This window comes from Alligator mississippiensis, chromosome 1 (genome assembly GCF_030867095.1).
Source record: "Alligator mississippiensis isolate rAllMis1 chromosome 1, rAllMis1, whole genome shotgun sequence".
In the NCBI taxonomy this organism is placed as follows: Eukaryota; Metazoa; Chordata; order Crocodylia; family Alligatoridae; genus Alligator; species Alligator mississippiensis.
Genome location: NC_081824.1, coordinates 114,377,618 through 114,402,082, shown reverse-complemented (window position 1 = coordinate 114,402,082; position 24,465 = coordinate 114,377,618). Strand labels below are relative to the sequence as shown.

The window sequence follows — 24,465 nt, the reverse complement described above, 5'->3', positions numbered from 1 at the left end:
GTCTCCATGAGTGGATCTATGATTTGGAAAAGAGCTGAAAAAGAGTTTCTAGGGCTATAAAATAAGAGAAGAGAGATCAAGAGCAGCTAGCAGACAGCAAAATTACCTGAAGAAAGGTTAGCTTGATTAGTGGAACATCAAGACTTTTAAAAAGGAAAGATGATTCTTAATAGCTGTGGAGGGAAGAACAAAGACTCCCTCAATCAATTGACACCCTTAGAGCCTAAATAGATGCCTGGGGGAGTATTAATCAAAGCAGGTTTTTTATATTCCTGGAGGAAAATCAGCTTTCCAGCTTAAGACACACATCCCAATTTTGGGGAGCTGTCCTTTGGGAGAAAGGTACATGTGGTATATGAGTAAATAGGGTAATATCACAGCTGATTTATACACCTGGGTTAAAAATGGCTTTTGTATTCCCTAAAAAGAAGTTCCAATAACTCTTCTGGCACCTTCTCCCAACCCACCAGTATTACTTCACTCTTCTTCAACTTAAACTCAGTTCAGTTAGTTGTAAATCAAGCCTCCAGTTTATATACAGAATGCATTATTAATTCTATTGTTTCAGCCAATCCAGAAGGATACAGATGTTGAGCAAGTTGTCATCAGCCCACTGAGTACATCATAGCTTGTGTTTTTTCACTAGGTCTGCCAGTAACATCAGAGCTAGGTTGAACAGGATGAATGATAATATAGATTCTTATTAGACCTTGCAGTAGAAAACTCCAGTTGGAGAAAAAAGTAGCCACAACAAACTTTTGTTTCTTTCAAAACAATAAGAAAGGAACTAGTGCAAAGGTAATTCTTGATTACTCTTGCTAGAGTCTGCAAGCAAGTCAACAGACCCTCATGAAAGTATCAGAAGTTGCTGATAGATCACCACGGACATTTTAGCTTTATTCTTTGCTTCAGTGATAGCACTTAATAGAGCCAGGCCCAAACTTATCTCCGAAATCACCAATGCAAGATAAATCAGAAAAATTCAAAAACCACAAGAACTACAATATCATAAGCTACTCAATGGCTTTTCCCAAAAATAGCTGATTTCTAGGCATATTGTCAGTGTCAAGAGCTGGGTCTTTAATTGATAGCCTACCTATAGCTTCTCTAAGAAATCCTCCTTCAACACCTGCATTGTCCAAAATTTTAATGTTTCAGCAGGTCAAACTCAAAGATGATTTCCATAGCTGTATCTACTCTTACTTCTTCTGTCTCAGGTTATATGGGGAATCTTGATGACATGTGAAGAAGCCACTTACAACAACTGTAAAAATTCCTCTGAGGATGAGATTTTGCAATTCTTTCTGGTGCATATAATGAGATTTTTTTGTGGCTAGATAGTAATTAATGTGTCAAGATACATAATTTATTTGCATTTCATGGCAGACTTTAACTATAGTATTCAACAGCAACTATTGTGGTCTTTCAGGTCAACTTTCAGCCACTTCCACGAGGCTTTTTTGAGAAGTACAAACAGGAAAAATACTAAAACCATACACACACACATACAAACCCCTTCCATAAACCCAATGAACTAAAATCTTTACTTCCATAAGTCATAAGAGAACATCAGCTCTCAATGCTGTATTTATCTTATTATGGTATGGTGCTAGTTACAAAAGCTAATCTACTTTGCAATATTTTTAAGCTAAGCTTAAAAAATCCTTCCATACAATTTTCTTTAACTACAAACAGGGCACATCTACATGAAAATGTTTATTGTGCCGCAGTAAACATCTCAGTGTCTACATGTGCAGAGCTATTAGGATGGAGTAAACAAATTAACTCCGCTGCAGGTTAGTACTTGTAAACACAAGTACTATTCTATGGATTTTTTTTTTTTTTTACTCAGCAGCAACATACATGTAGACAGTGACTAGGGCTAGCTGGGGCATGAGGGTGCTTCAGTGCAGGGGCTGCCTGCCAACTAGCCCCACCTGAAGCATCCTTGTGTCCCAGCCAGCCCCTCCTGAGCACATTGATCCAAGCTGAAGCAGCCCCAGGCTGTCTGGCTCACCCTCCAGGCCAGTGCTCCAATCCAGCTCAATGTGCTGCAGTCCCGGGTGTGCGTTCAAACATGGCACTGGAGAGCCATAAACTCTGGCATGATGTGCACCAGTTTATTGGTGCACATTAATTACACATGTAGATGCACCCACATATTCCAAATTCATGCACAGATAGAATACAGCACATTCACAAAATCAAATAAAACTATAGTGCATCCAGAAAGTGAATGTACAACCAGTGAAATAGTATAAAGAACTTTGAAATTCTACGCACAAAAGGCGTAGAATTAGCATGCCACCCTGTACATGCTTGTTAATACAGGCTAAAAAAGAACATTATTTTTTTCTAAGTGTCCTGAGGCAGTCTGTTGCAACCATTTCCTTCTCCTTCAGAAGATCAATGTGTAACCTCGGAAATTTATCCCAGCTACCACTAATTTGAATCTTAATTTTTGCCTCCAAATCAGAAAAAAAATGTAACGGAAACTTGGGCTGCTGTCACTAGTGTAATGTCTGTAATTATATCCAGTCAAAAAGAATAGTTGATTCATAACACCACTCATCATACACAAGGAAAATTACATGCAGCTTATGCGATCAGGGTTTTGTACCTACACTGGCTCCTTTATACTGACTTCAATTAGCCAGACTTCTAGGCTAAGTACAGACAGTCAAAAAGCCTGAGGCTGAATTGATTTAGTCTTCATAGTTAGTCTAAGCTGTGTAGATTGAATCAATAAGCAAGCAAACAGACAGACATTCACTTTTGATTTCAGAAATGGAGCCACATGCCTGCAGTGGCACAGATCAGAAACCAGGGGGTGCTGGAGCATGCCTGCCTACTTGGCTGGAGCAGGCAGCTTGGGCTAGCTGGCCCACCCTACAAGGGGGGTATTGTAGGGGAGGTACAGAGCATTGTGGGATGTTGAGGGAACTGTGATTTAATTTGAAAAAGGAATACCCTTATTTAGGAAAATCCCAAGAGATTTGAGATGCAACCAGCAAATCCGTAGCTTGCTTCAATCTGTGGTGCTGCTTGAGCCTGCCTATTTCACTTTGTGAACAAGAATCACAAACTAGAGGCACTGAAAATCACTAGGCCCTGTTCTCATGCTTAGCAGTAGCTGAAGATGCACAGTGTGTTATCTCTATGTGTGGACCCATGCATGCACAAAGCTTCCTGTGAATGGGACTGCGTACAGAGTTTCCTGGCTGCTGGTTGTTCAGCTACTGGTAGAACTAATGAGGCCTTTGTCCTGCTTTTCTTATCTTAGAAACTGTTATTTCTTCTGGCTATTATGTATTAGTAAAACTTTACCTCCACTAAGTTTGTAACTTCACCCTATGTTATTGTCCCTAACAGGTTTAGAGTCAATCGATTACTGTATTATTTCACATCACATTGATAATAGGTATAATCCATATTACTGTTATTTTGGTTATACAGTCCAAGGCTGTCCAACTGGTGGCCTGCAAGCCACATGTGACCCACAAGAGGTTAAGGGATTGTGAGGCCCCCAACCTCCTAACTGGCCACTGCTCCCACTATCAGTTTCACCATTTTGAGGTCACCCAGTTTTTGAAAGTTGTATGCAAATGCTAACATTATTGGATTAGGTATCATTTTAAGAGAGTCTGTGAAAAAAAATTAACAGAGAAGATGAGGTGAAAATTCTCAAAAAGTCTATATACCACATGCATAAGTTAGAAGACCTTCCATTACCACATTACATTATATTATGTAAAAAATATAGATATCCCTTTAGTTAAAACAAGATCTATTTTAACATTTTTTCATTGGGAATAAAGAAAAGATTATATTCTACAGAAAAAAAAAGTTTAGAACTCAACCCTATGACCCAATTTGTTCAAGAGATTCACAAATCTTTGAACTCAGCAAGGGTCACCTATCCCCAATTATAATATTTACAATTCATGCAGCTTTGGAATACACAGAAACTGCATTAGAACAAACTGTCTAGTATGTTTGTATATATTTGGAAAACTTTGTTAACAAAGAAAGATAATGATATGCTTAGGAGAATTTACAAGCAGCCATTCTTGGAAATTATAGCCTGATTTTTTTTTTCCTCAGGAACTAACAGAGACAATTTAGAGCACAATAGATGGTCAAGAAAGAAAGTCAATGTGTTTTCAGTTTCATGTGTTTCCTCATTTACAATTCCCTCCCATTATTTATATTCTATCCCCACTCTGTTCCTCTGTAAAACAGGTTAGCCATTTTATATGTATAGGCTAAGTTGAACCAACTTAACTGCTGTGCTGAGGTGGTCATTTTCCCATTTTTAAGGTATTTCAAGTTTGCTTAGTTTTGACTATTTTGCAAGCTGGTTTTCAAAAGAAGCTAGACTTGGACAATTAGGCATTGAATTAAACAAGTTGAAGAAGCATTGAAAATCTGTGGCTTAAATCCATGTTCACCCCACAAAAGCAAACAAAAACTAAGCAAGAGTTATTTTCCTGTGAGGAAATTATAAAACTTACCTTCCCATTATCAGACTGAGTAAATTAAATCTGGCTTCTTTCAATAAGGAAAAAAATATTAAAATTCAAGAAAAAAATATGCCTGAAAGAACCACAACATCCCTCTTGTTCATAAGCAACAACCTAATGAATGAACTATGTTTTCAGTACAACATATCATTCAGTTATGTATGATAAGTATATTTGGTAACCTACAGTTTTATTGATAGTGTATGCACTCCACAGCGGCATCCAGATGGTGTGACTGTATCCACTCACGTACCCATGATGGTAAAGGAGGCAGTAGTTGTTTTGCTTCTGTAAAACACGGGGTCTCCCATAGGGCAAATGATATGTCTCCGCCTTCTTCACTACAATTTAAACAATAATTATAGTCTTTTGTATTTGTGAAAACATGTTTTTTGTTGACAGAAAAGCATATTCAAAGGGGAAATAAATACAGAATGTAACATACATGAAAACTTAATATGTGCACTACATTTAATATCAAAATTCCTTTTGGATATTTAAAATTGCTAAACAACAGTGTTCATGTTTTGATTAATACATGGACAATATATCACAAAAAAATCAGAAGCCTGATCTTCCTCTCATAGTAATTTTAAACTGCTATAATTCTGTTGATGTGCTGGTGAAATGAGATGAAGGCTTTAGATCAGGGGCAGGCAAAATATAGCCTGTGGTCCAGCCCACCAAGCAATTCCATCCAGGCCACGGTGCCCCTCCTTAAGCCCTGGCCCAGGGCTGCCCCTCTGCAAGCCAGCACCTCCATGCATGCGATGCAGCTCTGGTTGATAAACAACCAGCTCCCACCCCAGCCTGGCCTGACCCACCCCAGCCCCAAGCCAAGGAGCACTAGAGACAAGAAACCTCTGCCTGGCAGAGTTTTTGCCTGGCGGCCCTGAGGATGTTCTCAGCCTCCCTGCCTGAAAGCCTGGAAATGCAAGTAAGGGCCCCACCGGGCCAGGGCCAGGGCCTCCCAGTGGGGGAAATGTGGTGGGAGTGCAGGAAGCCATGCATGATGGGGTGGGCTGGGCTGGTCCCACACACTGCAGAAGCACAGGAGCTGCGCACTATGGGATCAGGTGGGGCTGGTCTTGCACGCAGCTACCATGTGCAGCCAAGGACTTGGGTGGGAGCGTGGGCGCTGCGTACTGTGGAGCCCAGCTGGCCCCATGTGCTGCCACCACATGCAGCAGGGGACTTGGGCGGAAGCGCTTTTGGGCCAGGTGAGTCTGGTCCCACACGCTGCTGCCACCTGTGGCCAGGGACTGGGGTGGGCATGCTGAGAGCTGCAGGCTATGGGGCTGGGCAGGGCTCCTCCACTTGCTGCCACCACATGCAGCTCCAGGGACTAACACACACTCCAGAGACTCTAAGGACCCCTCATACACGCACACTCACAGCCCCCACACACACTCCCATAACCCCCACCCCAATCACACCCACACCCTCTTACACTCCCCACCCCAACCACATATCCTGCACCCACACACCCCTACACCCGCTCCCCATTGACCTTACCCACACACCCCATCATACAACCAAACACATTCCCAAAGCCCCCGCATACACACTCCTACCTCCTCAGCCCCACCACACAAAATATACAAGAGTAAGACCGTATTTTAAGCTATTATGCAATCTCCTCTAGATACACTATACAAACACATAAATCAGGACTTTTTTTTTTATGAAATTAAAATACGTTATAGTCGATGTTTGATTTTTTTAGTATTTTTTTTTCCGGTTTCGAGATAGCAAACCCCCGCCCCCCAAAAGGAGTACTTCCAGGACAAGGGGAGGGACTTCTGGTAGGAAAGGTCAGAGGTTAGGGGTAGGAATTCTGGCCCCAAGATGGCAGCCAGGGGGTGGGACACCTGTCAAGGTGCCAAGCTACCCTTGCAGCCCTCAACAGCTCACCAAAACTCATTAAGTGGCCCTCCAGCTGAAATAATTGCCCATCCCTGCCTTAGATGAAGTATTATATAAATGAACTGCCAAAAAGATTCACAAAAGCAGATAGTAGAGCACACCCACAAAAGCACACATCTATGGGAGTCGTGTGAATACATAGATAATGGTAAAATATAGCCGCAGGACTGGGAACAGCAGTTACGGCCTATTGTCCTACAGGACCTAAGGCCTGATCAAAAGCCCTTTTGAATGAACAGGTGTCTTTCCATGAGTCAGATGGCTGCCCCACATCTGCAGCTCCTGTGTAGCTATACTAGGGAGAAAGGTTGTGTGAGGAACTTGTTCTCTTATGCTCCACCCCTGGGCATCATAGTGAGTGTTCATGCATTACTGTCTTCCCAAAGACTTCCTGTTATAAGTGCCATGAGATTGGAGGAAGGTACTGTGGTACCCAAAAGTTCATCTATAACCCTTCCAAATGCTGTATACAGATGGTCCAATAAAAGACTGCCCAAAATAATCATTGTGCCTCATTTTTCAATTGATTTTCATAGCAGTTATATATTTGAGTAAGAAAAACTCTTACTAATGGAGTCTGACAGCCAATCTACTAAACAGGCAGGAAAAGAAGAAAAAAAAGTCAATACTTATAGTAGTTTCTAATCTTAACTCACCTAAAGGATTCTAGTCTGTAAATAGTACCACTGAAATCAATATAAAGTAAAAAGAAAAGACACAGGTTTAGATCAGCCCTGTTGCTTTTATTTCCTTCAACTTACTTTCTTCTGTGCTGAGATTTAATCTTTGATTTATCAATTCCAATCCCTGTAAAATAAAATATTAAAGAATTATTCAAGAAGAATTTGTGCCTTTTAAAAAAATGGCAAGACTGGTAAAGAAATCTCCGAAACTATTGCTTACCTCTGAGGGAAATGTGCACCCTAAATTATCTAAAGAAACTGCACTGGTAAAGGGACACGAAGAAGGTGATGACACTTCTTGTGGAAGTGATGGATTGAAAAAAGGTATCTTCAAAAGATGGTTTAAGGTGCCATGAGTTCCGTTGTTTGGTGCGGGTTTAATATGCAGCAGATCTGTTGAAAAAGGTTACAACAAAATTCAAAATTTTAGAAAAAACTTTGTTTTCTTCCACAAGAAAATGTCAATTGGCCAACAGGTCCTCTTTTAGAGCAATTCTTTTAAATAGTGAATAATATCTCAATTACCTGTCCCTCAAATGCAAATGTATCTGATTATTGAAAAATCAAAAGTTTGATTAAACAAAATCCAGGAAAAATAAATATTTCAGTTAAAATGAAGGGCTGCCTCTTTATTATACACTGAATACTCTTCTTCATGAATTTTATCCGCCAAGCAAACAACTTGACCAATGAACACACTGAGACACAGGCATTAATTGGTCAGTTGCTTCCCAGCCAGGCAGGTGAGTTTACAATTCAGACAGCTGCGGAAGTTCCTTGATAGTTTTGTTGTATAACATGGGCACTAAACTTTTAAGATAAGTATTACTATATGGCTGGCTGTGCATCACTGCATATTTTTTACAGATTTCCAATGGGATTTGTTTTTAATTTCTAGCCTAGTCCATCGCCATCTTCTTATGAGTTTTTGGCTTGCAGAGGTACACCTATATTTCTGATGAAGGCAGAATTTCTAATTGTCTGCAAGGCTCCCATTCTAAGATGACTCCAGCAGGCACTCATGTAAGCACCATACATATTCGTTAGGAGTGCTTCACTTCCCCATGATTTTAAGTGAACTCTGAAAACAGAAATTATCTTAATAAAGAGGTTAATTGCTGGCAGTTAATGAGAGAATATCCTAAAGGAACATGGAATGTAAGAGGATTTCAGTAGGCAAGATGAGGTGTTTGGTTCAGAGCAACTGGCTTTAAGTACCTCACCAATGTTTTTTGTAATCTCTCCCTCAGCCTACAGCATTTTGCCTTTGAGAACCTACTAATATGTCACTGGCTACCTATACTCACCACACATTAGATTGTAAACTTCTATGTTTTCAAAAGGCTCCACTTCAGTTTTCTCCTTAAAACTTGGACCATATGCTAAGAAAATGGCCTAGAGAATAATAATAAAAAGCTGTTATCTAAGTGAATCTGGATTAGAAAACAATACGAGCAGAATTTTAAGAGAACTGAGAATACTAGGCCCAGTTCTGTCCTCAGGAAGGGCAAATCAAGTCAAGTGCTTGTTTTGATGTGCTAAGAGCAGAAAATAGCCTATTGTGTATCATACAAAAAAGATAATTGTGCATAAAATCTCTATTAAGACTACTTAACTATACAAAGAAACTGATTTTATGTTTCTTTAACATTCCCATGTCAGCTCCTTAAGAAATTGTTTTACTTGCCAGGTCTTGAATTCAGGACTTTTTATTTCTCTTGCAATAGCTTATATATGGAATGTTACTGCCACTTAAACAGCTGTAGAAGCATATTATATTCCTTGAGCCATTTTTAAAGCCAATAGGGAGTCAAGTGCCCAGACACAGCTTTTCATGCATGGGTAACAATTTAATAAATGCCTAAGTGACTTAGGGCCTTATGTCCCATTTCCACAAATGGCTTAGGATACATGTAGACTAGGAGTGGCAAAACTGTGGCCAAACAAGTGGCACAGGCAGCTGCCCTGTGTGGAGGCATTGGAATGGATGCAGGGAGCAGAGCATGAAGTTGAGTGGCTGGATGCTGTTAGATGAGGTGTCAAGTATCACTGCCAGGAGCCAAGTTAACCCTTCCTAGTCCTGCAATTGATGAGGAATTCGTGCCTTTGAATCCTATGAAGGTTGCGGTTCTAGGGAAAGGTTAACCTAGCTCTCAGCAGCGATGACTCCTCTTGCAGTGACATCCTGCCCCTGTTCTGTTAGGTGCAATGATGGCCAAGGTCTGAGAACTCCTGCCTCTGTTCCAGGATCCAAAGTACAGACTCTAACAGGTACGGAGGGGGGGAAGGGAGGAATGCCGAGCCTCACTCAACATCAGCTGTGGCTAATGCTCCCAGTCTTTCTTGGCACATTGCCATTTGTGCACCCAAAACTGAAGGAAGCTGTTTGATGGCTTCCTTCAGTAGCTGTTTGAGCTTTGATGGCTTCCTTCAGTAGCTGTTTGAGGACCTCAGTCTCTGACGTGACTGAAAAAAGCCACTAGGGACAACCTCTAGGCAGTTTCACTGGCATATTTCTGAGTTCAGAGAATGCAAGTAGGAACAGGTGGTAAGGCATGCTCAGGGGCATCAAGGCCAGGACACACTGCAGCCATATTGTTGACATACCCTGAGTCACTTACAAACTGAAATCTTGAGTGTCTGAAAAATTCCCCTTGTGTGACTACATCAGCTTTAGAACCATAAGCCCTGTGCAGCGGTGGGCTCCTGTCCATGTGCTGGTTAGAATCTGATGTCAAGTGGATTCAGGATTCCATATTAGATGCTGTCAGAGCTTTCATCCAAGTATCTCTTCTGGGTACCCAAGTTGTTCACTAAATATTAGGGTTGAGTACTTGACCAGTCAAATAAAGTTTGGTCAATTGAAGGGTCAAAAATTGTAAAAAAATTGCCAATAGGTCCAAATAAAACACACAAAAAGCACAATTTTTCCACTGAGAAATGTTTTTTTTTGTAAAATCGCTATTCTTTGACCGATTAAAAAAATGCAGTCAGTTGACCAGTCACTTGACAATATTTGACTGGTCAATTGACCAGCTTGACAACCCTACTAAGTATGAGTATGTATGTGTCTCAATGTTAATTGGGCAAACTGTAGGATTTGAACAGCCTATGAAAACATGTTTGTAAATTGAGCCAATGCAAATGAACAAGGGGTGAGTCTTATGGACTCATCCATTATATGGAATGGGCTTTGAAGTGCAGCACCAACAAAGAATAGTTAAGGCCAGTCACTGCTATCTTTTTTCATGACACCAAAACAGGAGGGCATTGATTTAAATCTAAAGGCACCACATTTAAAATATATGAAATACCTTATATACTCAGCATGTATTGCAATTAATCTATGGATCTGCAGCAACATATGATGGAGGCAAACAAATGAAAATGGTCCATACATGACATTAGCATCTATATGAATAAAATAATCATCTGCATTTAAACTAACAAATATTAAAATTTTTAGAGATATTTGAGCCCACAGCCTTTATCACTGAAGAAGTAAAGGTATAAGAGCCTTTAATAATCCTTCTCTGAAGTCACCAGAACTGATTACTACAATAGATGTGACTGGATGAACCACTGAACTAATATGGCATTTTCTATGTTCTTCTGACAGGAAGTAGATTTTGAACTACTACAAAAGAAAATCTTAATGAGGTCTGAACAGAACTGCTGTAATACAAAAAAACAGGATGCCACTAAAGGAAAGTATTTTGATGTCTTATAAAGAATCAAATTGCTTTTACTCAGCGTGCATCATCAGACCAGTAACTATGATTAATGTTTTCTATGAGGACATTTCATATGAAATTCTTCTAGTGTCTAAACTTAGGACTGGAAGTGGCCTATGTGAGGTTGCTGAAAAATATACACTTAAAAATATTTGGTTAACTTTAAAATATTTTTATTGTGCCAGACCTCCAAAACCAGATCCAGATGCAAAATTCCACAAAGTTACAGTGAAGACTATTCTCAAATCCTATCTACCGTATCCTATCAAAGAGGAAAAGATAACTTTTAAGTAGGTATCTCCATATCTTTGGATACTTATTTGAACCTCTAAACCTATGGAGGTTCTCCTCTCATTGGTCTAATCAGAAGAATGGGCGACTTAAATATGCTTTATATCACTATGTTGCACTTAGTTTAGGTACTACAATTGATCTGACTCTTAACACTTTTCAGGTGTCAGAGACTGGCAGTCAAGAGCCTAAAGCCTTTTGCTATCTCTCCAGAGACACAAATTCATGCTCTACCCTTAATATGTACTGATGGTGATCTCCACCCATCCAGCTGGAAACAGGTACCTGGGCATTTAGGTTTCTGAGAGACAGGTGGCTGGATACAAAGCTAACCACTTCATTGCCTTTTGTGACACTGATTACAGACCTTGTGTCTTTACCATGCTAGCCCAAGGAGCTGGTTGGCTCAGGTGGATCTTTGACTTATGGTGGACACCAAGACAAAACTATGGTATTGGGCGTATCTACACATGTTTTTATCTGCACCTAAACTTAATGTGCATTTGCCTAATGCACATTAAGGTGATTTAGGTGAGTGTCTACATGTGCACACTCTAAGGCGCATTAACACAGTGTGTGGACCAATTTGGGACTACAGTTAAGTCCAAGTCAGTCGATATACACAGCATTAATGTGCTTTAGCACATCTACTCGTGTGTTAAGGTGCTTTACCTAAAGTTGATACCTGCTTTTGCAGTTATTAAATTTAGGCACAGATAGCCTAAAATTGCCATTTTTAGGGTTCATTCAGGGTGTGCACATGTGACCTGTGCTCTTAATGTGCCATAAAAATGGCTAATGCACCTTAAATCAGCATGTGTAGACATGCCCATTGTGTACTTAAATGTGGTCCACAATTGCAGAACTTTGCATGGTATGCTTGAGGCCCATTTGAACATTTTATCCTAGGCACAAATTCTCAGGCTTATATTCTGAATGACCGTGTAAAAAATTGTAATAAACAAACTGAAACACAATGGGTATGAACAAGCACTACATTTAGATTGTCCTAACCAGGGTTAGGTTGATCTAAATGTCTACTTGTGCAGGCATTCACAGGGTTTAAATGGCCTGATCTAAGTTAATTCAACTCAGGAGGTGCACTAACTTGACTGAGAAAGTTAACCTAATCTATGAAGGGGTTAACCCAATCTAGTGAATGCCTGCATGCATATGCAGCACAGTTCCAGGGATGTGAAAGCCCAGCCACTCATTCTACCCCCGGAGTTGTGCTGTTCGTACCCTCCTCCCCTGATAGGCCTATTTTTAGCCATCCCAGCTCCCTCTGACATGGGTAACACCCCTTTCCCCCTGTGGACCCACCAATGCCCTCCCTCCCCACCACAGAACCACTAGGCCCCCTAGACCAGCCAAACCCCACCTGGACCTGCCAAACCCTGCCTGGACCCACCAGCCTCCCCAAACTGACCTGCTAAACCTTGCCTGTAACTGCCAACAACCCCTGCAGACCTGCCAGCCCTTCCACCCAGATCCTGCTAGTCCTTTCCCTGACCCCAGGTTACTTAACTTGGGCTGCCCACACTACTCCTGATGCACATGCCACTCCCAGTTTAGGTTTAGGCAGCTTAAAGTAAGATCCCTAAACCTAGACCAAGTGCAAGGAATGCTTGTTCACAAGCAAAATTGTTTGTTTACAGTTTCTATGTTCACTATATAGTGGGAGGTGATATTTGAAAAGAAAACACCTTACCTCCATACTTTTAAACTCATTGTCATAGCCATGGTTGCCTCCATCACAAAATGTATAACCTTTATTCCTATGAAGAAATTGTTCCATATTGTAAATATAGTACTGATATAACAATAAATACGTATTTTCCCAAATCACTAAACTGATGACACGCTCTGTCTCTTAAGTTACTGAGACTGTTTTAATCAAAAACTGAATTTACTCCTAAGTTTCCAGCTCTTATATAATGCATGTATACTTCTGAAATAGAAATAGAAATAAGGATGACATCTACATTGAGACATTCAGAGAAGTTCCAAAAACCACATAATCTTCAGGATAATTTCACAATAATCTTTTAGGATTTGCCTATTAAGACCATCTGTTGAGAAAATCAAACTATGTTTGTCTCCATGGAACAATTTAATTAAGATTGCAGAGGCCTTTACTTTATGAGGGAACACTGAAATTTGTTAGTCTGAAAATGTTCATATCTCACTATAAAGTTCATGCTTTGTTTTGAGAGAGTTGTGGAGGTAGGTGAGTCTACACTGTTAAGGCTTACAATGACTACACTTGAAAGGAGAGCTGTCATTTATTCATTGCTGAGACAACTGGAAATCAAACTGAAACAGATACTTTGACTTTGCTGAGCTGTAATTTAGAATCTATCCTGTATCCAGAATAGCTTAATGTATGTTGACTTATCTACCTTATTTTTATAACTGCACTTAGAGCTTAGTTGAGAAGAACAATGAATTTCATGGTAAAACTGAAAATATAAACACACCAAAATGAGTATTTCTCTTAAAATTCCCAGGGCAAATGTTTGACAGTACTTAAAATAAAAGAGGTCAAATACCAAATAGGTATTTTCTACCTTTCTTTCAAAAGGGTAAGTTTGGAAAATCTTTTTTAGTAAATGAAATTTACATTCAAAATTAATCTCTCCAGAAATATACAGAAAATGCTTAAGAGTAAGGAGCAAGAGAGTATCAATTAAATCACAAAAGAAAGCAAATGTTTAACTCCCAGGAGATGATCTAGGAATACGTAAGACATGCAGAGAGTGAGCAAGAGGAAAGGACATGCGGAATATATTTTCAAAGCTTTTGTGCCAGTTGAATCAATAAGGGCAAATGGAATGTGAAGTTTTCAATCATTTTCAGAGAGTGCAAATAGAATGCAAAGGCCTCACATTTCTGATTTTCTAAGATTCATCACTTTTTCTCTTCCTCATTAAAATGTGTACCCAGACAATATCCCCACCCTCAGTTGTGTGCACTCCCACGTTGAGAAAGCACACAACATGGACTTTTGAAAAGCTACCCCTATGGATTCACAACATGTGGATACCAACAACTTATACAGTTTTGACACACACATTGTTATAATGGCATAAGCAACTACTACACTAAGGTCAGATACTTATTTCCATTTCAACTATCACCTTTTCAGTTACTCATACCTTTCCAAGTCATTCATTTTGGGGGATAATTTGCAGGCTTAGTCTCTCACCAAAGAGCTCCTATACCGTGTTTGTTTTCTTTAGCCACTGTGAACCTGACACAATTTGAAAGAGAATGCTAAATTTTGACCAAAAGGGCCCCAACAAAACGCCCTGCTTGGCTTCACAGTGTTAGCACTGCAAGCTCTCCACTTTTAAGGGCCTTAGCATTCAAATGTCTGTACATGCAGCTCTGGGTAAGTTTTTCTACCAAGAGAACAAACTTATGAGAATTTTCCTAGATAATTTGAATGTTTGTGCACAATAAAAGTAAGCATTGAAAAGCACTTTAAATATTCTAGTGAAAACTGGCTTTAACTGGACTGAGTTATAAGACTTTGAGGGGATAAAAGCACTAGATTTTGCATGAGGTATTCTCAATAAATAAGCATATAAGAACTATCATTTTGGTGCCTCATTAAAATAATAGTATATTTAGAGAAAATTCACATTGAATAAGCTAGATTCTCCTCATTTACCATGCTGGGTTAAGAGGAAAATACTTATGAGCACACCACATAAAGCACCGGATGTCTGGTTTAGAGAGACATACAATCATTTCCTTTCCATATCCTCCTAAACATTCATTTTTCTAACAGTCGGAAAGTGGATCAGCTATTGGCTTTGCTGCAAGACTTACAAGTCTTAAATAGAAAGGAAATGAAACATCTGGTCAGGAAATGAAACATATTTAGGGAGATGTATAAGCAACTTATTTACTTAACAGCCAGCCATTGTCGGTCCACCAAAAGATGAACTTTGTCGATGCGAGTGTTACAAGCATAATGGAATCGTTTTGGCAAATTGGGTGTCAAGTAGGGCTTGAAATGCTGGTTGGGCTTTCTGCACTGTAAAACATGTAAACACTCAATCATGAAACTTGCTTAACATCAGACATAAACACATCTTTCAAAATGATTATAGGTAACAGGGTGATTATTATACATTATTACATATTAAATGACAGCTAGAATAATAGCTTCTTCATAAACCTATTAATGATACTTCTGTCCCAGTTGACAATGGTCATGAAAATGACTGACTTGGACCTTTGATCAGGGAGTCCTGAGGTGAGTCTGTAAAGAGACGATAGGTTCAGCAGCCCCTCTGCCACAGTGTAGTATAATATGTGCAGGCACTGCCAGGCTCCTAATTTGCAGATGGACAGACAGAGTGAGAAGGGAGAATCCTGCTGGTGGGTGGGGAGTAGTAACATGATGCTACTACTGCAACTTTCTTTAAGGACTCCCTCCTCCACCTCAATTTGTGGTTCTTGACACCCATAGAGAAATGGGAAACATGTCAAAACTGGCACCGAAGGATTGATGCCTGCTTCCATGGTATATAAGATATATAAAATATGTAACAACCCTATTGACAAATCAGTGCAAAAAACAAAGAACATCCCAAAGAGTTTGGCATATATCATTGCTAATATTACTGGCATCCATACCTTGAGTAAGTGTGAGAGTTCTCGCTCCATAAGTAAGTAGCTAAAGGTCTCTGAACAATTTGTTTTGTCACTCTCTACCATCTTACTATGTCACAGACAGGGGAAAGGAAAGTATCTCTTCACAAGCCAATGACGTGCCATTCTGAAATCATTTAAAAATTATGGGACAAATCCTATTCCATCTATTAGGCAATTATATGGACTTAAGTGTCTAAGTGTGATCCTATTCCACCCTGCTTGAGTTCCTCAAAAACTGTTAATGTAAAAGGCAGGTAGGTCCTCCTCTTCCTTTCTGCTTTTTTGATATTTAGCCTTAAGGTGAAAGAGGCAACATGTTACAAAAGTAATGCATTAATGGTTTTCCAGGAACTCAAGCAGGGAGGAACAGGATTTCATTTAGGCACATAGTTCCACTTAGGCACCTAATTGTTGGAATAGCCATTTGGCAGTATGGATGCCTATATACGTGCTTGGGGGTAGGGGGTGTATTTTATTTAGAATGGTTCCCCGACAGCCACCCTAATTAAAATGCCACAGTGTCACGTGTATTAACCCTACACACATTTAAAAATAGCTGCAGGATGCTTGAACTAAAGCTTATTTGATGAGCTTTAGTTCAAGAGCCACCCCTCCCCCCCAGCCATTTTGAAATGTGGGGAGGGGCTTAACACATGACACTGCGATGATGCTAGAGCATTCTAATTAGAATGTGGAGCGGACTTGATTACATTGGAGCACATCTATAGGCAGCCTATATGTTTAACTTTTGGCACTCTTGTTTATTAACTTATAAATGCTAAAGAAGAAAAATTTGGCAGATTTAGGAAATTTAAACTTAGAAATTGTATTCATGGATCTTTTGAGGTTTAATAAAAATGCTTTTCTTCAGACGGTAACTGGAGGGTAGCTACAGTTAGTGTTTCTTTCTAGTTTAGAATCTGAAGAACCCATAGTTCTGAAGCTGCCCAAATTAAAACCACAAAGGATAATGAGTACTCAGAGAGCACAACCACCACAGACCTGAACAAACAAAACCAGCTCATTCACTAGATGTCATGACCTCATTCCACCACTGACTCTGCCTTAGTATATTGCCCAGATTTTCTGCACTTCCTTAAAGAAGTAACACACATTTCTCATTTGAAATACGTGATATGAATAAAAATTATGAAGGAGCAAATTGCAATAACTTGGCAGCTCCCAAAAATTCTGACTGGGAGGTGCTGTGGTCTAGATAGGCTGGATTTTAGCTCCAGTCAGATCTCAATCTATTGTCATCTATGATAAGTACTGCATTTTGCTGAAATAGGAAACACTGGTGCAATCTGACTGTTACTTACAAAGCCAAAACAGATTGCACGTAAAAAAGAAAGTGCAGAACTATATGTTGGCTTATAATCATAGCTGAACTAGTGAAAGTCATCAATAAAAAAGGAATCCCATGTAGCTATTAGTAATATCAAGGCTGATTTACTACGGCCCCAAAAAAGTCATTCCTTGACGTTGCTCTAACCAAGCCCCTTCGCTTTGAACCTCAGTCCCTCCAGCAGAGCAGGAAAGTATGTGCCACGGCCTGGTTGTGGATTCCCAATTTCCTATGCCAAAGGAATACTCAGCTGGCTCATTAAGATAGCTTTATAATTTCATCATTACCGAACTGTTCTCAGCGGCTGATAATTCTCAGATTCTATTCCAGGAACAGTGAGCACCAGAGCACAGCAGTGAGATAGCACAGAGTTTCTGCAGAGCTGCTCTAGAGCTTCTGATAGCTGAAGTCAAGAAACATTTAGAGTGGGATATGAAATACTCTTTGATTATTCAGTGACAGGCAACCACTACGTGATATATGGAGCTGATGAATTATTTAGTAGGTTTCTGAAAGATCTCTTGTAGTGTTATCTTTGAACAGATTGTGAGTGGAATTGTTTCACTTCCTGTGTCTAAATGGTGGTTTTCTAGCCATGTAAGGGACATTTCTGCCACTTCTGCTCAGGTTGCAATTCTATTACTTCTTCACTGTCTATACCTAAGTGTGCACACACAGACTTAGGAAATACAATAAACTACTGGCTGAGTAGCTATGAGTATGTACAAGTGTTATATTTAGATTGCCCCAACCAAACCTGAAAATGGTGCACCCAGTCACTTGCCACAGCTCTAGAGATGTGTTGTTTTACCCCCCTGCCCTGACCTGGACTGGGCTATTTTTAACTCCTTGAATACAACCCCCTGCAGACCCACCAGCACCCACTGCATGTCCACCAGTCCCTGCCGGATCCGCCAATCCCCTCTGGACCCACCACCGCTTCCACGGACCTGCCACCCCCACCCCCATTCTGCCAGCCCCTCTTTCCATCCACCTCCAATTACTTGCCTCTGGATGCCTGTGCCTCCTCCCAGCAAGCAGTAACTGCTTGCTCACATGAATCCCAACTCAGGTTTAGGTGGCTTAAACTAAGCCAGGTCCCATAAATGCTTGTTCACCTTATTTGGCTATGTATGGGTATGCACCCATTCTGGACACATACTTGGGTCTAAGTCATGAAAATCCAGGTAGCCAGAAACCAATGACCGGCAGGTGTTAGATTACAAAGAAGGGAGAGTAGATCTTCCATGTTTTAGCCTCAATAGCTGAACGTTTAGGGCACTTGCCAAGCAGACACAGGTTTAGGCTCACTCACACAGAGGGTGCTTGATCCAGAACCTCTGATGCATTAGCACTGAACTCTAACCACCATGCTGTACATCATACAAAGGCCAGGCTCCTATCCAGAGCTCTCCTTGAATCAAGAGGGAGATATGTGGGGCCAGGAGGAAGCAAATAAGCTAAAGGGTATGTGACCAGATGTAATCTGTGGACCCACTCCAGTGGCAAACAACCAGTCCCTGCTAGTCTAGAGCAGGGTTTTTCAACCGGGGGTACACATACCCCTGGGGGTACTTGGGATGGCCTCAGGGGGTACTCATCAGAGGGTGCTGCCACTGCCACTTCTGCCGCCACTGTGCCACCGGCACTTCTGCTACCACACCATCGGCATTTCCACCACCATGGTGCTGCTGGCATGCTCACTGATCAGCTGCAGGGAACCCACCCCCCTCCTCAGTCACTGATCAGCCACTGGGGGACCCCCTTCCCAGCCCACCTCAACCTCCACTCATCGACTGGCTGCTGTGGGACTCCTTCCTTCCTGACCGGCCACCAGGGGTACACTGACATAAAAAGGTTGAAAACCCCTGATCTAGAGAACAGGAGTGATCCTTTTGAATTAAGCCCTCCTACAAAGGTTCTGTGCAGTATCCAGAATTTTTCCCCATGCTAGAGACACTGTTGAGTCAATACCCTACTTAAAATATGGAATTGCTGCAATAGTTAAAATTTCCACAGATATATGTCTGTTGATTGAATTACAAATAAGAGACACTAAATCTATAAGAAAAAATATACAAATATTTACTTACTGTTAGATTTTTAACAATTCCTTCAGAATCAACTGTTTAAAAGAAAAGACAATAGAATAAATTACATCCAAGTTAATGAAGGTTCCAAGATTTGTACAAGAATTTTCAACCTCTTTCTATTTGTAAAAATGAATATCATATAAGCCTACACAAACTAATCAGTTTACACAGGTTATACTGGGATAGATAACCCAGCTATGTGCATATGAGCTACCAGATCACCAATTCCAAACACAAACAGATGGACTGCAAAAAGCTGCCATGATGATACCCACCCAAAAGCAAAACTGAAAACATTCAAGGACAAACTCATCACGTATATCCAGTCACACTTTGGAACTCTAGATTTGTCATGGCAGATCAAATTTGGACCTCTGGTTCTTTATGCATCCTATTCCCTGCTCTGAACATATTGTTTCAGAGAAGGGCAAATCTGAGTCTGCAATTCACTTGCCAAATTTTATGAGAAAGACCTTAATCTGGAGTCTTAATTTTGGGTATCACTCACTTTTATTTTTTTACTGAATCCTCAATTTTTACAGGAGAGGAATGCTTGTAGGGAGAGTAAGAGCCCCAAAAGAAATGAGTTAATGATTATGTAAGTAATTAAAATTAATTACACTGAATCAATTGTATTATCAATATTGTATTAAGATACTTTCATTGCAGTTTCATGGATACAGCAAAGTGAAATTGAAATAAAAAATGTCTGACTTGCTTACATGTCATCAAAATTAAGCCTCTAAGGGGCCCCAAATGACACTCTTCCCCAGAGCTCCAACAACTCTAAGGCCACCACTGCAGATGGCCCTGTGCAATGGCTCTGACACGGTCAAATCCAGCCTGCAGAACAGCCCAGTGATCCTCATCTAGTCTGCTGAGCTGGGTGAATTTGACATCCCTGGTCTAAGGGTCTCAACTATAACCAGGAAAAGATATATATGGACAGTATCTACACTGAAAAGATGACATGCTTAGTAGAGAAGTCACGCTACAGTTGTAACTTCATTATTAGCACTCTTCCCATTTTACAAAAGAGTAATTGAGACACAAAGCTTAAGTGACTTCCCCAAAGTCACACAAGAAATCTAAAAGGAATCTGAATGGCAGCTGATCACAAATCTACAGAGTCCAAGTCCAGTACCTTAACCTGTCCTTTCCTGTTATCTTTCTACATGAGATAATAATGCAAATTATAGCAGGCAACCATCGATCGTCTGGATCATGGTGTACACATAAAAGGTCTAGTCCAGGGTTCGGCAACATTGTTGGGCAGAGTGCTAAAAACACCCACAACCTCAACATGTAAGATGTTGGCGTGACAGGGGCAGATGGCAGGGGAGCCACAAGGGATCTGATCCTTTGTGGCAGTGCAGCCCCAGTCCCTTCCCCACCATCTGCTCTGAGGCATGCATGCCAAGCAAAATGCCTTTGTGTGTCACACTCCGGGACTGCCTACCCCTGGTCTATTCAGATGCCTGATGAATGATGAAAGGCAAGTTACAGTCAAAGATTTCTTACCATTTGGTTTTATCTAAGGTTATAGTCAAAGATCATTCTTGTGACACTGCTTCCCTGGACTAATGATATACAGTCCTGGTCAGTTCAGGTTCAAAACACTAATTACCTACTTTTCATATTTCTTTACTATCTACTGTGCTGATTATGCAGTAACAGCACTATTTCATACTTACAAGTAAAGTAGTCCTTTGGAACTTTGTAAGCCCGAATGCGAGCTGCAGGCCCCATATACATGTAGAAATCAGTTTTATTTAAATAATCCGTCATGTATTCTAGTTTGTTGCAGAAGGTCTTTTCCATCCCTAAAGGACAATATATAAATACTTATTTTGTTATATTAAACACACTAATGGCTATTTACAAAGATTTATTAAAACCAATGAACGTAAATGTCAGGCACAAGGAAGGCAATAAAAAGGATACAGAGGAACTAATGCTGGAAAACCAATTACAAAAACCATATACATTACCATGATCAGCTAAAACAATGAGGTTTACGCAGTTGTGCAGATTCTGCTGTTTTAATCCTTCCATTAACATTCCTAACGTCTGATCTGCTAACTGCAAGGCTTTAATTACCTAAGAAATAGATAGGATTTATTAACATTTCATAGCTATAGATAAATATACCTATGCACTATGTCATCGCACTGCTTTGAAGGATCACTTGTTAACCCCATTAAAAGTTGGATTAAACAGGGCCCGCTAAAATCTTAAAGTCTTGCCTGCAGTTATCTAGGTTCAAGACCATTTTTTGCCAGTTTGATTAACTACATCCTTCCTGCTTACCAGAAAATGTTAGAATCATGCTAGTGGCCCAGACCCTAGCAAGAGGCTATATAAATTGAAATCATGGTGATGGAGGCCTTCTGTGAACTGAATTCCAGAAGTAAAGAGCAGTTAGTGTATGTAATTCACTACAGCATAAAGCAAATTCATATAGACTCAGAGATTTACCACTTCTTTTGATTTGTATAAATTAATTCATACCTTTATTTCAGAGCAACTTACTTCAAGGGAAAAAAATACAACTTACTCCAGCACTAACTGGTCCAAACGAGTGTCCAGAAGAATCAGGTTCTTCAATATACAAGGTGTAGAAATCAGGCCTAGATAACAGACAACAAAAGAACAGTATGAGAATTTGGGAAAGTTTCTGAAAAAACATCTCTTTATTTTAAAAGATTAAAACAGAAGCAAAGGGAAAACTCTGGAATAAACAATTTCTAAACCAAGCCAGTCTCAGAAGTTAGAAGTAGTCTCTGATATTTTTAGTTTGTTTCCAGAAACTAAGGAAACCAACACTGGAAGGCATGCTTGCAAAAATCAGGGTCTCACATAGGGAAAGGAAGTGCTCTTAGTAGGACTAGGATCAAAATAGATTTATATCCTGAAGAGTCAGGGTTCTTTATGCTTTACTGGGTGAGGAGGCAGAGTTTCCTTTCAACCTGCCATCCATTTATCAAGAATTTACTTCACACAAAAGAATGAAAAACATCTTCTTCATTTATTTATACAGTGGAAATCCACTGGGAAATTCATTTCTCCAACTGAATAACAAAAAATTCAGTTGGAGTCATATGATTTGATGTAACCATTTGCAAACACAACAGGAACGCAAAGGTAGCCAAACTACTCAACTAGAGTCCAAGAACAGTGCAGGAAATTCATAAAAGCTCTGGGCAAATGTATAGTACAAGAAGCTTATGCTAATATTTCTCTAACCATGTTATAGCCCACACAAACACTTTAAACTTCCAGAGCACTAGATTAAGGTAATATTTTAAGTAATAGCCTGGATTACTCTATATAATTGGTCTTATTTATTCTTTCTTGTGCAAGTTCTTTGATATGCAAATGTCTACGGTCCCAGGAAGGACCTGAGTATCTTCTGATTCAGTAAAAAAAAAAAAAAAAAAAAGAATCTGTAGCTAAATAAAAAACAAAACATCCAAACCTGTGCCTTCTCATTCATATATACATATCTCATAAATATACAAGTGACATATGTTACCTTTTTCTCACTATATGATGAAAGAAATTAAGTATACCATGATGCAAATAGTCTTTGCAAATGCATGAAAATAAACTGAAATTTATAAGTGTTAGAAAGCTTCTAACATGCCTTCCCACAGATTACTTGGATACAGTATTATCAATCACTACCTTTCAGATTTGGGAGAATCAAGCCACTTCAGTATTTGTGAAATTCTCTCTTGATACGTAACAGATCTAAAAATAATAATAATAATTATTAGATATTGACATCAAGCCTATGCCAAGATAAAGAAAAAGGCAATTCTACCATTGAAGAAGCTAAACATATATTGAGACATGCTTTGGTCAGTGACAGGCTATAGCCTTGAACTTGGAGTCTCAGCCTGCCTGGCATAACCACTCATCTTAGCTTGCTACCTCCTTAACTGACCATCAGGGCAGACACAGATGATCTGATCCAAACCTGATAGCTATCCACCCATTCCCTGCAACTTTAGTTGGCAGCCAGGGTCAACTGGCCCTTTACGCTTTCCTATAAAAATCCCTGCCCCAGAAGAAGCAGTCTCTGGGCAACAGGGCTTTACCTTGTATCTAGGCTGCCTTACCCTTGACTTGTGATTCTATGGTTCTCCGATGGATTCTCTAGCTACCCAGTCTGGCTTGCCTATGGACCCTGAGTCTGTCCTGACACTTTGGCTCCCTAAGCTGACTCTGGTTTGATTTCTTAGACATCTGACCCAGCTGGCCTCCTGACCCCATGTTCTGCCTAACCCTATGGAGCTCTGATTTTGTTCCACAGACAGATCTTATGGTTTCTGACTCTCCTATACTTGGACTCTGCGCACGGTCCTCAGATCTTGGTTGCTTCTTCTGACATGAGTGACCCCCAGACCTGGCCACCCATGACAACAACTGAGAGACTGGTAGGAGAAAGCCTGATGTGCTTATCTTAAAGGGCATTTATACACGTCCTCCAGGAGTGGAGGGGAAGTGGGGAGTTTTAATCAAAGCGGCTCCAAGAGCTGCTCTAATTAAAGTGCCCAGAGTGTCACATGTATCAGCATCCTCATGCTGAAAAATGTCAGTGGGGGTGCTTTAACTAAAGCTCCTCTCTCCGCAAGCTGCTGCTACTGCTTTCCCTTCTGTCCCAAGGCCGAGAAAACTTCAAATCCACTCCTACCTGCTCCAGCTGGTCTGCATAGGACCTAGGAACAGTGACAGTTGGAGCAGCTGAGATGGGCAGCAGGTGGGTTCCTCCACCCAGCCCAGTCCCATGGGAGTAGGAGAGGGAAGGAGGAACCCCCCTTCCCCACTGGCTCTCCTGCTGTCACTGCTCCCAGTTGAGCCCACCCTTGCCCAGCCTAGCTCAGTCAGGCAAGAGTAGTTTTGAGGCTGTCCCCCCCGACTACGGTGAAAGCAGCAGCAGCAGCAGGCAGGCAAAGTGGGAAAGAGGAAAGGAAGGAAGGGGACATTCCTGTGAGGATGGAGGGGGAAGGAAAGGGATTCTTACATGTTTTGGGGGCTTTAAAAATGTTCCCAGAGGCTCCTGGGCTGGATCCAGTGTGAAAGAAGGGTGCGGCCATGCCACAGCACTCCCTCTGGATCTACCCCTGTTTACATACATAATCTTCTTTAAACAATATACATTAGGAAAATAATGTCCTATTATTATATGATGTG

At 40.4% G+C, this 24,465-nt stretch overlaps 1 protein-coding gene across 3 annotated transcripts in view; it reads right to left on the bottom strand.

Moving 5' to 3' along the window:
• The window catches only part of ENPP3 (ectonucleotide pyrophosphatase/phosphodiesterase 3), a 91,557-nt gene that overhangs the window by 15,159 nt on the left and 51,933 nt on the right, over positions 1-24,465 (bottom strand). For all 3 annotated transcript variants that reach the window (XM_059713092.1, XM_019479662.2, XM_019479663.2), the window contains exons 10-20: positions 22,954-23,019; positions 21,824-21,896; positions 21,258-21,366; positions 20,961-21,089; positions 19,267-19,298; positions 15,075-15,202; positions 12,869-12,935; positions 8,440-8,527; positions 7,353-7,525; positions 7,211-7,256; positions 4,710-4,864 (exon numbers count right to left, since the gene is read on the bottom strand). In XM_059713092.1, the coding sequence (XP_059569075.1) occupies positions 4,710-4,864; positions 7,211-7,256; positions 7,353-7,525; positions 8,440-8,527; positions 12,869-12,935; positions 15,075-15,202; positions 19,267-19,298; positions 20,961-21,089; positions 21,258-21,366; positions 21,824-21,896; positions 22,954-23,019 (1,066 nt within the window). The remainder of the gene's footprint in view (positions 1-4,709; positions 4,865-7,210; positions 7,257-7,352; positions 7,526-8,439; positions 8,528-12,868; positions 12,936-15,074; positions 15,203-19,266; positions 19,299-20,960; positions 21,090-21,257; positions 21,367-21,823; positions 21,897-22,953; positions 23,020-24,465) is intronic.